We start from the raw sequence: 18,546 nt of genomic DNA on the forward strand, positions 1-18,546 counted from the left end.
GAACCAGAATGAATACAGAATACTCCCACTGGCTCAGTGAAAATTACATCTTCAGTATACATGAGTATATCGCAGCCCAGTGTACAAACCTTATCTACAATTGCTGTAATCACTAGTATCATTCAATTTTCAGCATTTAATTCTTTTTAAAAAAAAAAGCCAACCAACTTCAGCTGATGCTAGAGCATAATATTCGGAGCTGGTTTTCAGTAGGTGATCGATCATTTTTATTAGTGATAGAAGGAACAGGTCATCAGTGCAATGATTCTACATAATTACTGAAGAGCAAAACAATAACAACAGAAAAAATTAATGAAAGGCAGTGGTGACGTTTTCTCGATGCTTAAAAACTGAAATAAATAAGCAGTTAATGATTGGCCCCAATGGAAACAGTGAGGTTTGTTTCCCCGAGACCCTCAATGTTCGCCGAGGGGAACATTGAGGGTCAAGGTTTTGTTATACCTCCCAACTCAAAAGTAGAACAAATTATATACGAGTGTCACCTTACGACTTTATTGCAAAATCTTGAAAGCTTTCGTCCAAATTTTCTTTGCAGAAGTCTCTCAACGTTTCACGTTTCCCCTACGGCATTTTTGGTGGCCTTGTCAGTAGAATTCGAGTTTTTGTCCAGAAGAAGCTGTTGAATTTCTTCTTCAATTCTTGTTTGAAAGCATTTAGCTACCATAACTGAAGATATATTTTCTTGACGCGGGATGGCACACAAATTTGAAGCGCTTTCAAGGTGCACGACCTGATCACGTGCGAGTCGAAAGTTCAAGTTGTTGTTTCCCTAGGGTGTTGCGTTGGTGAGTTTTAATCCATGGCACGGGACACACGTTCTCCTCCAATCAGTAAACGCATTTGAGTTGGGAGGTATAACAAACTGATTTATTCAACCTACCTCTAAGGTATTGCTTATGACCGTTTCATTGAGCTTCACAATATTGCTTTGAGTTGATGATAACGCTGATGATAACTGGCTTGTGGAAGAGTCTAGGTTGCCAATCTGAAATACAAGTGAATCCACTCAAAGAAAGTACCGGCATCACGTGACATCACTGATAGCTGGTTTCGTGTTAATTCTATGGGCTGTTAGTTAGGCGTACTCTCAAACTCTTAATAAACGACTATATAAAAGACGTTGTCGTGTCAAAGGTAAAAACCCATGAACGTAAAAACCAAACAGCTTTCTCTCGGCTGTCAGTTAGGCGTTATGCATCTCAAACTCTTAATATACAACAATCGAGATCCGTGAAAAAAACGTCACCTCAAAGGTACAAACCATGAACGATAAGATCCAACAACTTTATGGGAAGCGTTTGGACCTATGATCTTACTTACATTCATGTTGTAAGAAATAAAAGCACGTGCGATTTCTTGCGGACAAAGAGAAGAAAAAAAGAACATGAAGTATGCACATGCTAATTAGTTCACTACAGAATTCAAGCAAGTCGCATCGTTTGTGACTCGCACTTTGCAACGGGACAACCTTTTTTTATAATCGAGTGTTTAAAAATACGAACCAAAACAACTGACAAACACGTGATCTCATTGCACTTTTCCAGAGTGCACTTTACAAGGAACTGTTAAAAGAGTGAAAATGTCGTTTAATAAACAGTTTATTTGCGAAACGGAAAATTGTGTTACATGATACCCTTAAAAACCTATCTTATGTTTTCTTTTATTGCACTTTTAGACCTTACGCTTTGTTATATTGGTCGTTGATTAAAAGGAGAAAGTGCGTAGAAAGCCTGGTCATAACGTATTACCATGCAAACGCAATTGATATGATTAAGTAGTTTTAACAAACGACTTAAAACTGATAACATGAAAATGTACTTTCTGTTGAACTATATCGCTGCTTGTTGAGTTCAAATATCCTAAGGTTCTCAACCGACTTAAAAATTTAGATATTGAAACAGAACTACGCCCGTTGAGCACATTAGGTTCATATTGAAATCGCTTGAACTTGAAATCACCAAGCGACGAGTTTTCTTCATCAGAAAGTACATCATATGTGTTCGATCAGTTTCCTATTGTTAGAACTACTTAGTCCCATGCATCAAATGTTCAACTATCTTTTACCAAACTCTCCCTTGGAGGTACTAAAATATTCCAAGCAAAATTATACTCTTATTATAGCCGATGCTAACTCACCTTTATTGTAGTGTTTGTCAATGTTTGGTTAAGGTTCTCGATGATAGTTTGAGTAGCTGCTAGAGTTGTTGATAGCTGGTTTGTGGTAGAACCAAGACTATTAATCTGAGAATTTACAAATTCACAAATTCCAAATAAGATGACACTAAATTCCCCTGTGAACTTTGCTAAAATAAGCACAAAGGCCGCGGTGGATACGTTGCCATGAATATATTCATTAGGCAAAATATTGGCAGGGGTACCACTTTTAAAATCCTAAAATCACGAGCAGTTCAAAGCCGATTTCGCCAAAACTTAGCAGACGTATTGGAGAATGATCAAAGTGCACTATGATCGTTTTATAATGTGTAGATGGCGTCTTAGGGCAATACAGAAAGTAACTTAAATTAAATTTGTTAAAAACGTGATTTTGTGTCCAGGTTTTCTCCTCCACGAAGACGCAGAGAAATTTGATTTTACCACTGAGTGATCTATTACAACATCTATTGTGTCATATCATAGCCGGATTTTTTTAACTTCAAGCTTCTTAAGAAATATTTGCCCTTAAAGGCGCAAAATCTATCATGCTAAAATTCAAAGGCTTCAATCTTACCTTCTAAGGCTTATTTTAAAATTCGGCCCATGATATGACAATCTACAATATGCCTAGTTTATCATCTTGCCGTGTCAACTCGTGAAATTGTATGTCCGCGCTATATTCTTGGACACAAAAGTGCTTGTTTTTACGCTTCCGAAGGCTTTCCGAGCAAACACGAGGGAGCTGATTAATTCAAACCTGGATTATGGTAATTTTGGTAAAATCTTACTGCACGGGCCATAGATAAGTGCACGCAGAAATCAACAATACTTTCAAATTACTGCATATATATTAAAACGCACGGCCTTGCGGCGTTTTGCAAGTAGTAGCTGGCGACATGCAGTAAGGATTTTTTGATCAGCTCAATTTTATTACTACCAGTGGTAATTACAAAAACTCATTTTTGTGTCAAATAATGGCAACGATATTTCAACCTATCGTACGTGAATCAGTATATCTATATAGTTGTTTTTTAGCCTTTAAGGTTTGCTGTTGTTTATAAAAACCAAATGCAGACTTCTGACAAAGAAACTTGCTGCGCTCAAACGGCCTATTTTAGTAATGCACAAAATGTTCGTGCTACGCGAAATAAATCACGTGCGATTATTGAGGCAGAACAGAATATTTTTAGAGACATTTTCATGAATATTTCGCTTTTTGTCGGTTTTAGTCGTTTGACTTCGTGCATATTATTTAAATAAATACATTCTGATAAGAATCCTGTCCACCGCGGCCTTAAGGACTGAGGTAGTGTTTGTTCATACACGTGACTGATGTATACGCAACGTACATAAGACCATGATGTAAGACTATGAACAATTAATACTTTTTAGATTATCTACACTGACGCCATCTGGATCTGCATCATATGATAGCGCAACAGGTAGGCCCAATGCAAAATTAATATTGATTTAAATTGGGCAGCATATACAGACCCCTCTAAAAATAGTGGGCCAATATTAAGAGATCTTACATCGGTGTCTAAAGCTGGGTAAATTAAAAACATTTATTTTTATGCACTGGAAAGGTTGCCAGCATAACCTGAGTTTAAAGAAGGCTAATGGAAATACTCAAGCCTGCGGTAACCAATTCAAAGTAACCACCTGCAATACATGTTTGGCGTGCAGATGATTACCAGTGTAAAAACTACTTCCAGGTCCGTGCAAGAAATAAAATTGCTACTCATACCCTTGTGGTCAGAGTGGTGTTAACAGTCTTCAAACTATCCTCTGTTGCTCTTAGTTCACCTCGTGTAGAATTCAAGTCTATAATCAGCACCCCTATCTCTGAGAGTATCTGTAAAAATAGAAGTATTTTTACTTTTTTTGCTGAATCTCGTTGTTCAATATAATTTCCATTTCACTACTATTACAAAATGCCATACCCTTAAGGTTAGAGTTGTGTTAACACTCGTCAAACTGCCCTGCAAACCAACGTCCGCTGCTCTCAGCTCTTCTCTTGTAGAATTTAGGTCTGTACTCAGCATCCTTATCTCTGAAATAATCTAGGAAATCAAAAGCATTGTTGTACCTCTTTTTATTAAGTTTTTGATGCCATGCCGGAAACAATACTTGTTTCTTTTGCTATATTCAAGACAGCATGCTTCAAGTATGTTGACATTTGCACTGTATATTTGTTTAGTTAATACTTCCTGGACGTTATAATACAACAAACGTGAAGGTTTGTTTGTTTGTGAAATATGAGGAATTAAATTGGCACTGGGTACTTATAGTGATTTGCAAAAGCCTGTGAGAACACAGCACACGTCTGGCAAAATATGTCTCAGTTGGTAGAGAACCGAGCCGCTGATGGGGAGGTCGAGTGCTTACTGGACCAACACTCATGGTCTTAAAATAACTGAGGAGAAGACGCCCCTGCTTTAACTTCTGCAAATAGACTATAAGGAACACGTAGAAATGGCAATTCCATCTCCAATTGGGGGACTGAAGAGAAAGAAGAATTTAGGACGTAACGAAACCTGAATGACAGTGTCAGTATGTGGTCGGCTTGGCGTCAAATCTCTCAAAGGCTTCTGAGCGATTGATACCACAACTGTGAATAACAGCCAGAAATTCAATGGGATGTTACATTATGCTGGGATAAACAGGAACAGAAAAATCAAATTAAAGTATATACGTAAATTAAATTCCATCGAGAGTCACATTTAATTACTATAAGGACTTACACTACTTCACTTGACTCACCAGATTCTTGAGGGTCTGATTCACAAGACCGATTTCACTCTTTACACTAGAAACCGAGGACTGCAGTGTGGCTTCAGTGGAATTAACGTCAGTCCGTAATGCAATTATATCATCATCGAGCTAAAATAGTAATAAAAAGATCCAATTAATTTGATTAATAACAATGGTTATAAAATAAAGGTAATTATAAAATGGAATAAGGTATCCAACAAGTGTTGTTTTTAAGAAAAAAGTAACTAGTAATGATTAGTGGAAGGTTGGATGATTAGTTAAATGGATTGCATTTGCCAATCCTGGGTCTTCCTTTTTAATATTAATTATGCGTATCTGAAAAGAATGTAATGAACCCAAATAACCAAAAAAGGAAATTTGATCTCGCTTTTTCACGGTGGTGTAGCTTTGGGTGTTGAACTGATTGATATCTTACCCTATCTGTGACACTGCTTAAACTACTGTTAACTTCTGCCAGGTCCATTTTTGTTCTATTCAAGTCTGAAGACACTTCATAAAAATCGCCATCATGACCGTTCAGCTGTAAAAGAGAAGAAGAGGATGTGATTAAGTTAAAAGTGCGGATGACAACGTTAAGTTAAAAAGGTTTTAAGTCACCCTATTTTTTAATTAGACAATTTTCGCATGCATCCCTGGAGCACCGTGGCCAAACCAAAGTGAGCTCAAATTGTTGAGTTATCTTGCTTTGCTTATCTTCATACCTTTAACTCGGTGTGGGGGAGGGGATTTCTACCTTACTGGATCCGGCTGGAAGCTAACATCAATTTGTGCTGACGTCAATTTGGCCCGAGGCTCCCGCAGGTGCATGCAAAATTGTTGGAGACAAATGACAGATATCTGGTGCCCCAGTACGGCTCAGTTTGCACCCAAATTCGGCTTTCAATGGTCGTGTGTCGTGTGGAATTGTGCCAGAATCGTTGCCAAATGTTTACCGCCGATTTTGGAGGAAAAAATGTCGCTTGAAACTGGTCTGCCACAGGGCTGGAATTGTGTAGCTTTCCAGTTAAAATGATAACATTTGCAGTCGGATTTTTCTTGGATTTGAGGCCGCGAAAATGATGTAAATTTTTAGCTGAAGCCTTCTCTTTGCTGGAAGGAAACATTAAATCAGCCAAAAAACCGCACAGAAAGCAACTACTAAAGCTTGGAAGAACGGTAAGTTGTTTTAATTCCACGATCTACTGTTCATTTCCATGCCCTTTGACCAATTTATTAAAATCCTAATAATTTTATAAATCCTTATATTTTTGTCGTAACGGTTATTACACAATTCAAACCCTTGCAAAACAACACCGTCGGTATTTTGGTAGCACTTTCTTATACTGACCCTAGGCAGCCCTTGCTTCGACCAAACATTTCCAAACGTTACGTTTCTATGGCTCTTTTAGACACAACTACAAGCATAACCTGGTAGAGAGGCACTGTATAGCGAGTTTGCGATTGACTGCAGTAAAACTATTGTGATTATGAAATATATAAACCCCTATACACCCACCGGGGACGTCAACAATCTGCCAGATATGTTGCCAGATATCAAAACGATCGTACACAATTGCAGTTGATGAAAATAGTTAACAATCGAAAATCGATGAAATTACGAAATTTAACTTCAGATCATCGATTAGTTATCGTTGGCCGGTAAGATTCAATATCCGTCAATCAATTGATTAATAGATTGACTGACTGACTGACTGACTGACTGACTGACTAATTGGTTGATTGATGATTGATTGATTGATTGATTGATTGATTGATTGATTGATTGATTGATTTTCATCGATAAGCTTTCATTTAGCATACTGGTAATTACGGAAGGAAGATTGATTGATTGATTGATGGATCGATTGATTGATTAATTGATTGATTGATTGATTGATTGATTGATTGATTGATTGATTGATTGATTGATTGATTGATTGATTGATTGATTGATTTTCATCGATAAGCTTTCATTCGACATACTGTGAAGGAAGATGCTTTTTACCAACCCTTAGTGTAACTGTTCTGTTGACTGTTGTTAGTGTTTCCTTTATGTTCACATCAGCAGCCACCAGCTGACTCCTTGTCGTGTTAACTTCATCCTTGAGCTCTGAGAACCCTGTATGAAACTAAGATGTATACCAAAATATGTAATCAACTTATATTTGCGATCCTTTCTCAAGAAAAAATATTTTTCAACAGCGTACTAAGTATAACAGATTCCACCATTTAGGATTCCTTTCTTGCGCCTTCTCCACCGTCGTGCATGTTCCCACACTACTATAAAAATAAATCATTAATCCGGCAACCTCCCAAAGCGAATAGCATATGCTGGGTCGTTAACTATATGCTATTTGTTTAAGAAAATAATCCAAACCTAGAAACAGATTTTTTTCACTTGACATATTGACGTGTAATAGAAATTATGTACTCTAAATAAATACTTATTGGCTAATAAAATTGCCCATATGCTGTTCTCTTCCATCTCCAAGTAAATAGTGGATAAATAGTGAATGAACTTTGTTCGTTTCCAGCAATTTTTGCTTCACAAAGTTAAAACCTCCGCTGCGAAACAGAATTGTATTGGATTGTAAATATACGAGAGGGTAGGCTAACTTTTGCGATCAGTTAGAAACTAATGGCTGCTTAATTAACCACCGAGAGCGCACACTTTACTTGATTAACAGATACCATTGAGAGAAAGGTATTATGCAACTAGCACTAGCACTAGTGAAACATGTTTTGATGTATTAACGGTAAAATTACTTGATATAAGACACTTAATGACTTACTGGAGGTCATAATTTAAGCATCTATGAAGTATACCATTACAACAGCAAAGTCACCATGCCATCGTCATAGTTTCTACTCCAAAGCCTTAAGACACAGTGTGGAATTGAGGGAAGAGTGAATTACGATTCAAAAGTTGCTACTAGCTTAGCATAATCTTTAAAGGGTGATCGGATTTCTAAATCTGTTCTAGGGCTTTGGTTCTTCCTTTACCTTTGCATGCAGTGATAAATTACTATTTTGAATTTGACGAAGAATCTCTTCATCCTTGAACTGAAGCTGTACAGCTGTTGAATTTAACTAAAAGAAAACGATCAAAAATATTAATATGATCAATAATTAAATTGTTTTCATTGTTATTCAGCTCTTGTTGGGGGAATATAATCCAATAACCAAATGATTTCCAGTGAGTCTCTTCCCCAATCAGCACCAAAAAACTCATTGAAAAGATCTGAAGCAACAGAAAACGCTGAAATGGTATAAATTTTGAAAAGGTGCAACAATAAAATTTAATTATTTTTTTTCGTATAATGCCTGGAAGTTTTAATCGACAAAAATATGACAAAATCATGTTGCATTGGAAAGGTAAAGCCACGTTGGTATTGACATGTCCCAACAGTTTGCCAACTGTGATAAAAAGAAAGGTCATAACGTTTGGTAACTTTGCTTTAATACGAAAAGAAGATGAAAAGTGGTCATTGTGGATACCTTACGTCCATCACCCCCACCCCCGTTCCCGAAACACCCCGAATAATGCTAAGAGTATATTTTTAAGAAAGAAAGGTATGGTCACTATCTACAAAATTCGCAAATATCTAACCTTTGTGTTCATTGTATCATTTACTTCAGTTACAGCTCTACTTTTATACCCCCTTTCGCGCCAAATTTGATCGCCAGCAAAAATTGCAAGCGATTTTCGCCACCGATTCATGTGGACACACCTGGCGATTTTATTTTTCCGCCGATCGCGGCGATGTGACACTTCATCCTTGTTCCCGGGCTCCATCGAGGAGCGTTTTGAAAAGTCATGAAACTTTTATTCGACGTACTGTTAATTAGCGAAGGAAGACGCTTTTTTTTACCAACCCTTAGTGTAACTGTTCTATTGACTGTTGTTAGTGTTTCCTTTATATCCACATCAGCAGCCATCAGCTGACTCCTTGTCGTGTTAACTTCATCCTTGAGCTCTGAGAAGCCTGTATCGAACTATGATGCATACCAAAATATGTAATCAACTTATAATTGCGATCCCTCCTTAAGGAAAAGTATAGTTCAACAGCGTACTAAGTATAACAGATTTCGCCATTTAGGATTCTTTTCGTGCGCCTTCTCCACAGTTATGCATGCTCCCACACCATTATACAATAAATCATTAATCTGGCAACCTCCCAAAGGCATCCATTATAAGCAAATAGCATATGCTGGGTCGTTTACTATATGCTATTTGTTTTAGAAAATAATCTAAACCTAGAAACAGTTTTATTTTTTTCACTTGCCATATTGACGTGTAATAGAAATGATGTACTCTAAATAGATATCACGCTTATTGGGTAATAAAAATTGCCCAAATACATTAGTCTTCCATCTCCAAGTAAATAGTGGACGAACTTTTTTTATCGTTAACCTGACATGTTTTGTTCGTTTCGGGCAATTTTTGCTTCACAAAGCTGAAAACTCCACTGCGAACCAGAATTGTATTCGACTATAAATATACGACAGGGTAGGCTAACTTTCGCCATCAGTTGGAAAATAATGACCGCTTAATTGACCACCGAGAGCGCACACTTTACTCAGCGTTTTTGCATGGCCACTTGATTAACAAACATTATTGAGAGAAAGGCATTGGAGAACTAGCAACAGCACTTGTGAAACAGTTTTAGATGTATTAACTGTAAGATTACTTGATATAAGACACTTAATGACTTGCTGGAGGTCATAATTTAAGCTTTCCCCGTAGCATGTATACCATTAAAACAGCAAAGTCACCATGCGTCATTAAGTTTCTACTCCAAAGCCTTAAGATACAAGGTGGAATTGAGGGAAGAGTGAAATACGATTCAAACGTTGCTACCAAGCATAATCTTTAAAGGCTGATCGGGTTTCTTAATCTGTTCTAGGGCTTTGGTTCTTCTTTTACCTTTGCATGCAGTGATAAATTACTATTTTGAATTTGACGAAGAATCTCTTCATCCTTGAACTGAAGCTGTACAGCTGTTGAATTTAACTAAAAGAAAACGATAAAAATATTAATAATTTATGATCCATAATTTTAAAAATTGTTTTGTTGTTATTCAGCTCTTGATATGAGAAAATAATCCAATTACCAAATGAATTCCAGTGAGTCTCTTCCCCAACCATCACCGAAAAACACTCATAGAAAAGCACTGAAGCAACAGAAAACGCTGAAATGGTTCAAGTTTTGAAAAGGTGCGACAATAATATTTAACTGTTCGTATAATGCCTAAAAATTTTAATCGACAAAAATATGACAAAATCATGTTGCATTGAAAGGTAAAGGAACGTTGGTATTGACATGTCCCAACAGTTTGTCACCTGTGATAAATTTAAAGAAAGGTCGTAACGTTTGATAACGTCGACTTTGCTTTAATACGAAAAGAAGATGAAAATTCGTCATTGTTGACACCTTACGCCCATCACCCCGCCCCCCTCCCCGAATCACCCTGAATAGTGCTAAGGGTATATTAACAGAGAAAGGTATGGTCACTATCTACAAAATTCGCAAATATCTAACCTTTGTGTTCATTGTATCATTTACTTCAGTTACAGCTCTACTCAGCTTATTATCTTCTTCCTGTAATAATATCTTTGTAGTGTTGATTTCGTCTTTTAAAGTAACATAATTTTGATCGACCTGAAAAAGAGACCATAACAAACTTTTATTCAAATCTAAAGTTTTCATTACAAATTTAACAAGTCTAGTGTAAACTATTTATTTACAAGAAAAATACGAAATATGACTGAGTAATTTTACTCTTTACGGATTGTTTGTTTGTTTGTTTGTTTGTCTGGTTAATTGTTTTTTGGTGCTGTAGTTGTTGTTTTTTTGTTTTTGGTTTTTCTAGCGTGTATGTGTTTTTTCTTCCTTGCATTAATGCTCGTTCCTCTTAACAATCTTAAGCCGGCGACACGCCTGGCGATTTTTTTTTTATTTGTACGCCGATCGCGGCCAATTTGATCGCCAGCAATAATTGCAAGCGATTTTCCCCACCGATTGATGCAGACACGTCTCCTGGCGATTTGTTTTCGCCGATCGCGGCGATGTGGCACTTCAACCTTGTTTCCGGACTCCATCGAAAGGGCGATTTGAAAAGTCATGTGATAAAATCGCCCAACCTGATGTGTTGACTTTACTGGTGATTCGCAGCGATGAGTGTAGAAAACCGCAGGAACGGGCACGCATGTCCCCATCCCACCGCCGCCGCCGCCACCTGACTCACTAACCCATTTGGAAAAATATCTCTAGGTACTTTTACTTTGTGATGTAAAGGCTTGCAAAGGCTGTTCATTTCGCCTAACTCAAAATAGACAGACACGTTTGTAAGTAAAACGTTTTTCGTACGCGTTTCGTAACAAGCTTGAGAGTGTACTGGACAATGTGAAAGAAGCGCTGTTTACCAACCCTTTGTGTAACTGTTCTGTTGACTCCTGTTAGTGCTTCTTTTATATCCGTATCAGCAGCCATCAGATGACTTCTTGTCGTGTCAATATCATCCTTGAGTTCAGCAAATCCTGCATCTGCCTGTAATTTATACAACAATGCTCAACTTAAAATTACTTTTTAATGACAAATGAATTTTTTTGTTGTTTGTTTTTTTTAAGTGAGGCTGTTCACTAAATAAGACCGTCCAACAACCTACAAATACAGTAATTAGCTAACATTTCGAATGTCGCATTTCTTCACCTGAACTGCAACTATACAGGCGTTGGATTTAGCCATTAAGCTTATCTCTCAAATAAAAGTTGTCGCATATATTTTTTTTAAACTTGACTGGTCCAGTATTAATTATCGTGTAATAGTTCAAAACCTGCAACAAACATGCAATAAATTTACCCGCGAAAGAGATACGGTCCACTCACGGTTGCCTCATATCATTTTGAAATATTAACTTTTATATGAATCGACTTGATATGTTCTTTCTGAACATCGTGCCGATGAAGATATCTTGTTTTCGTTTCATGTGGATAAGAAAATGCTTTCTTCTTCTTAAAATCACTCATTCTGTCGTTCGACGTCGTAAGAAACCGACTATTTAATGAATGTTTTTTCACTTTCACCGTTAGAACTCAAAGAGCTTAAAGAAATGCTTCATTTTCTCGAGAACTTTTCATTATAATTTCATAGAAGTTAGCAGAGGAATACTTCAGAAAAAAGGGAGGTGGACTATTTCAAAAAAACAAAAAACAAAAACAAGAATTTTAACTGAAAAAAAAATTCAAATGATTGGAAATTTAACTTCAAGACACTAAGCAAGGAATGGCTAAAGATCCCTATGTTAAAAATCTATGCGACCAATTTTAACACGTGAGAACATAGTAAACTTTGCTGCAGGAAAAAGATGGAGGAAATCTAATGGGCGATTTTTTCTGCAAATAAACAATACTCAGTTTTAATGCTGGTTCATAAGAAGTCATGTTGCAACGGAAACGAAAAAGAGCTCAGGTTAACTAACAAAATGAAAATGCGCTTTGTTTGAACTGACACTTTGACAATTTTGAGCACTGAGACATGCATGGTTTGAAAGTAACTGCAAATGAGACATAGGTACGGCTAACCTGTGTTCAACCACCTTAAATGGAATCATGGGAAAGAGGCTCCTGAGGGTTTTAACCAGAAAAATATATCTTATCATGTGGACAAACTATAAACATCTTTGTAACGCAGCTGATGGTCATTACTACTGACGTCATAACAGTTACTATGGCAACAGGACAGCTCTATAAAAAGGACCTCCAACTGTTCAAACGATAAATGTTAAACGATAGGTCGCCGTATTAATTTTCGAAATAATTGGCAAAAACTGGACTCTAGAAGTCCTCTTTGTGGAGGAGACTGTTTCCATGGTAACTTATAATTCGCCTACCTGATTTGTAAAACCCTCAAGAGCCACCTTAGGGCGGTCATACAATAGGCAATTTTCCTTGCATCTTGTTTCGCAATGTTATTGGGACACAAGTTGAGCGAATTGTTGCCAGGCGTAACTTGGCATAAAATTAACATGTCTCGCAATTTGTTTTTGTAGTTGTTTTTTTGTCGGAACTGTTGCGAAACAGAGACTGGAACAAAAAAATTGCGAGGCATGTTGTTCATTGCAGGGCAATAGCCATGTTACACTACGCTACATTTCGTGCCGAACTTGCGTTGCGACGGCGTAACGAAATTGCGAAACAAGTTGCGAGACAAATTGACGAGCGTAACAACGCCTTAAAGAAAGTGACTCATTAAGATGTTATTCACATCATTCAACATCCCACCTTTGCGTTCAGTGTATCATTTACTTCAGTAAGAGAGCTACTAAGCTTTTTATCTTCCTCCTGAAGTAGGATCTTTGTACCATTGATTTCTTCTTTTAAACTAACATAATTATGATCGACCTGTAAAAGAACCATAAGAGAGTACTTTTTTTTTAAATGTATAGTTTTTCATTAAAAAAATAAAACTATCAGGGAAATCTAATTACCCCATTCTAATGAACAAATGAACGACAAAATCGATTTTTTTTTTTAAACTACAGAAATACTGAGGCTTATTCGACGAAAATGATCCCGTGAAAAACTCGATTAGATTCGCGAAACAACTTCTCCACACGTGAAAAACGTTTCTTCCAATCAAAGAGACAGTGTCACCTATTTTTAGTGTCATTTTGAATGACCAAAAACCATATCGGTATCTATAGGAACGTCAAAATGGTGGTTCAGTTTTGTTAACAATTACCCTATTAATGCACAGTATTTATAATCTTTGGCTGCTGATAGTCAGGATTGAAATGGATTCTAACTTGAAAGAATTGGCCATTTCTTTGAAAGTTTTTGCTGTGCAATGTGTATTTTGGAGAAATTACCAAAAAAAGGCAACGATAGTTTGTTCTTTCCAGGAGAAATCCCTTAGTGTTATATTCTCGGTGCTCTAAGAGCAATTTGGTGTTAGAAAAAAGTTATTTTGTGAAACATTTGAGAATTTTTACCAAAACACAGATAATTGGCCGTGACAGTGCCCATTTTTAAAAATACGCGTTCAAAGCATATGCCTATTCTCGACCAATCAACTTTTTTACTGACAGAGAAGTATGAAGGGTTTCTTCATTCATTTGTAACGCTTAGTCTTTCAATAATTGCTTTGACACGATATCCCTTTAGGTAAACCAATTGTTAAATACTTTCACGAGCAACAAAACTAACACGCCCAAGATAACATTTGAAGAGACATGAAACTGCCTACTGAATTCTTGCAAGAAACGAACGAAAGCAAAACGATTGAAGAAATACAATCAGGTTAGCTAAACAGGCACCTTTGCGCGTTAAAAAGAGATGTCAGCAATGTCTGCTGACCATGGATTCTTTGAGTACTAAATTAAGGACACCCAACGTTTTGTTTCGGTGAAATATCTGTTTTTGTTTCGAAAGGTCTCAACGAGACCCAGAAATTCGAATTAAATTGTTACGAAAAACTAGAGTTTTCTGAAAGGTCGAGTGTTTCAACTCAATCTTAAATAAACAAAAACCATGTTTTAAATCTATTCAAAATTATTTCCTTGAAATCTTTTCAATCAAATGGTCTAAGTGTTCATTCAACTTCATTCAAAATGCCTTCAGTTTGTCTGAACTTAGACATTTGTATCAAAGAAACTGCCTCGATTTCCTCTATACAAGATACGGGGCTGGACTATAAGTTACGTTTATGCCGTTAATGATTATTTTAAATTTGCTGTAATAAAAACAATAACATTCCGCAACAAAGAAAAGTTCATATTAAAAGAACCAAATGTACCGATAAGAATTCTATGTACAATATGGTTGGGAAACGATTTCTATGGAGAATGATATCTTAAAGGAGGTCTGATACTTATTACTTCAGTATAGCTCTCAGGACAGCAGTGCTTTTCTTTGTTTGTTTCTGTTTTTTGTTTGTCAGGAGTTTGTTTTATGTTTCCCTAAGGTGCAGCAGATGGCTTAACATTTTGAATTCCACGGATAATCTTTCCATGTCATATTTTAATTGTTGGAATTTATCAAAGACGGAGATATAACGAAGAGACAAAATTCTCTGTCGATCCTATTTATATATAATTCTATTGATATAAAATTTAAATAAAATCCTATTTATATAAATCCTATTTTATAAAATTTATATAACATCCTATTTATATAAAATTTAGACAAAATTCTCTGTCGATCCTATTTATATAACTCTCAAATACCCTACCTTTGCAATTATTGTGTAATTTACTTCAGTAACGGCTCTTCTCAGCTTATCAGCGCTTTCCTGAAGCAGAATCTTTGTACTGTTGATTTTGTCGTTTAAAGTAAGATAATTTTGATCAATCTGAAAAAGAACGATAACGTATTAAAATGTATGGTCTTTCATTAAAAAAAAATAAAGCGGAAAACCTCAGAGAGCAGTGTTTATGACTGGGTATTTTTATCCGTCACTTTTTAATTTCAATTTTTATTTTTTAATTATTTCTCGTCTAAATACTCGAAATCACCGATTTTTAGCAACCGGTATTACACTGAATCCATCGTTTAATAACTTGCTTCTTTGTACTTTTTTTTAAATTTCCCCTTAACGATCTATCTGTTTTTTTGTCTATCTGTCCATCTATCTATTAATGGATCACGTCGAATACGCCCCCCCCCCCCCCCCTTTTTTTTTCCCATTTTATGAGGATAAGCTGGGCATCCTACAACTGACTCCAACTTTTCTGGTAAGAGTTGAATTATGGGTGAATACGTTAGCATAAAAATATAAATTAATGTAGAACAAAAAAAATAAGCAGTACAATTAACCTTTTTGTGTATGGTCTCGTTGGTGTTGTCTATGGAGTTTTCCAGCTTCTTCTCCGTGTTCCTCAACTGTGTAACTGTTTCATTTATCTAAAGTAATCGTACGTAAAATTTATTTGAATTTACCACATAAGAATAAACCAAATTGGGGCATGGGGGCCATTAATTTTCCATAGATATCACTCATGAAAGACAATAAATTAAGAAGATTCACCCTCTCTGGCCTTTCGAATGCTGTCTCAGTCTGAATTCGCGAGCTCAAGTGGGACTTAATGAAGGAAGTCGATTGAGTTTCCAGGGATACATAAGTGGTCTGATACGGTAGTACGATGAGATTTTCAAACAGTGATCAACCCTAAGTAGACTGGGAGGGAAATGGCACTTGACTTGGTTATTGTGTCATGATTGTCAAACGGCGGTCATCTTGGGTTCACCATCTTGGATTTCTGGGTTATCTTAAACTTCAGTAAGCACTCAAAATTGGATGAAAAGTAATTAAAAAAAAGCAGTAGACAAACACTATAATGAGCTAAGAACATACGTTACTGTAAGAAAAGCAATTTTGTCTTTACTTAAAGCAGGAAAATTCAATGTTCTTGAAAACATGTCTCTCAAACTTGGTTGCCGTGGTCACATCAAACTCAATACCAACACTAACCCCGCCAAATTGTTTACAGATAGGTTTCTGAAAAATTTACGAAGTAATTCACGGTGTTTGCTCAAATATTGAAACAAATATATGTGGGTTCAAAGTCTCCACGGGTAGAAACCAACTTCCTTGTCTAGCTACATAGGGTGAAAAGGAGAGAAGCGGAAAGAGAACCATTCGTAACAACAATTAACACAGACGTTCCTAATATGAAGAGTCACCCCTTCATCCTTCAAGTATAGTATAGGTGGTTTTCACCTCACACATCGTCACGCAAGTGAAAAAATAAAACCCTCAACCATTCAATAGACAAAGTCAAGAAATTGACATGTTGTAGAAGAGTGATACATGCACAACATGTGAAATCCACAGGGCTGTGCGATATCTCCTAATTAAGTTATTCGAGAAAATGTACCATATTGGTGCCCCGTCTGATGGGCACCAACATGGCGGCCGGAAACCAGCAAAAACATCTGGACTTTACCTTGGCTATTTCAAAGCCTTCCTTCTCTCTGCTGAACTTTCACACATTGACATTATCGCTTCTATTACATGTTAGCTTATCAGACCTAAGAAAAACACGAGGTGAATCGATGTTTTCATGTACGTGACATGTTTAGAACAGCAATCCTTCTGTCACGCACTGCGCAAAAATCTAAAATTCAAACTTTTCTATTTTCAAAACAAAGAATGCTATCCAGCTGAAAACAAGCAAGCCGATGGAAATTTAGATTTTCTTACATGTGATGAAGATAAAAACCCAAAATTGTGTTTAGTTATCAATTTCAGTTTTTTTATGATGTCATCTGAAAACCAATAATTCGAAAAGCCAGAGAGGGATATTTCGTCCTAACCCTATCTAGTCAGGGGAGCGGATTCTGCCTGCGCCGACTTTGAACGCTTGTAGCTTATGTTTCAGAAATGTATGTAGCAAAAGTTTTGGTAGTGTAGACCACGATTCACTGAATAGGATGTTACCATGGCGACCAAGTTGTGACTGGCAGGTTTTTCAGAAATCGTGAGATTCCAGGCATTAAATTTCATTTTTTATATTTTTTGTGTTTTTTGTTGTTGTTGTTGTTGTTGTTGTTGTTGTTGGTATTTTTTTTGTTTTGTTTGGTTTTGTTTTGTTTGTTTTTTTGTTGTTGTTTTTTATTTTAATCACTTACGGTCAAATTTGGAGGTTTACTGAGCTCGGGGAAATGACCAACTCCAGGGTGGCCGCTATTTTGAAATCGTGATGTAATTACGGCATCGTATGATGTCATAACTTCTCGTTATGGAACTCTAAAACTACTATCCTCCAAGTCCCATTGCCATAGGCTTTATACTTACGAAGTTAAGAAGGGGGGATAAGGAAAAGGGGGAGGGGGAAGGAGATCAAAAAAAGAAAAAAAAGAAAATGCCGGTCCAGATAGGGTTAAGCTAATAGGCAATAAGGCAATACTGTTAAAATTAAGGGCGTTAACAGACGCAACACTTAATTGTTTTCTTCATACTTGTATATTTTGTCTTTTTACGGTCATTTTTTTTTAATCTATCATGCATCGGCATTTTACCCCATGGCCAACCTTGTTTTGAACATTGTAACCGTTTGTTTCCATGAGTACCTATCCTTTCTTGCCCCTGATACAAATATTCGTTGTTGTTTTTGTTGTTGTTCTTTAATAGGGACCGGCAATTTTTACCATTAAAGGACCCTAGTCAGCCTCCGCCATTTTCGATGCCATCGAAATTATTGATATTACATGGTGAAGCGAAATCTTATTACTTTACTGTAAGTTGTGTTCCTGAAAGTATGTTTGATTATCTTTAGTAGTTTCACAGTGATTTCGTTCATTTCCACATGCTTCGAATAAAATATAATAGCCAAACTCTCGCATATAAACAAAAACAAAGGTGTGGCTGACTAGGGCCCTTTAAAGGCCAGTAATTAACCACTAACCTTTGTCGTAAGATTCTTCCGTATTTCACCCAATGAGGACGCCAAATTGTTATCACGTTCTAGGAGTTCAACTTCCGTTACATTTAACTACAGATTCATAAATCGAAAAATATATAAAAAGGACATTTAGCCGCGACAGGCATGTTAGATAAAGCTCCTTAATTAATGATGCTTCAAGGATGTTACATAATCATAAACAATAGCTCCATGT

General features: G+C 36.5%; 1 protein-coding gene across 1 annotated transcript in view; it reads right to left on the reverse strand.

Annotated features, from left to right (window-relative positions):
• Window positions 1-18,546, reverse strand: part of LOC146489135 (uncharacterized) — a 28,700-nt gene that overhangs the window by 5,584 nt on the left and 4,570 nt on the right. Inside the window, exons 5-9 of the mRNA XM_085106384.1 lie at window positions 18,336-18,422; window positions 4,119-4,238; window positions 3,923-4,030; window positions 2,158-2,262; window positions 902-1,006 (exon numbers count right to left, since the gene is read on the reverse strand). Coding sequence (XP_084962510.1) covers window positions 902-1,006; window positions 2,158-2,262; window positions 3,923-4,030; window positions 4,119-4,238; window positions 18,336-18,422 — 525 coding nt within the window. The remainder of the gene's footprint in view (window positions 1-901; window positions 1,007-2,157; window positions 2,263-3,922; window positions 4,031-4,118; window positions 4,239-18,335; window positions 18,423-18,546) is intronic.

Source organism: Pavona decussata, unplaced genomic scaffold, assembly GCF_977016875.1.
Source record: "Pavona decussata unplaced genomic scaffold, jaPavDecu1.1 SCAFFOLD_6, whole genome shotgun sequence".
In the NCBI taxonomy this organism is placed as follows: Eukaryota; Metazoa; Cnidaria; class Anthozoa; order Scleractinia; family Agariciidae; genus Pavona; species Pavona decussata.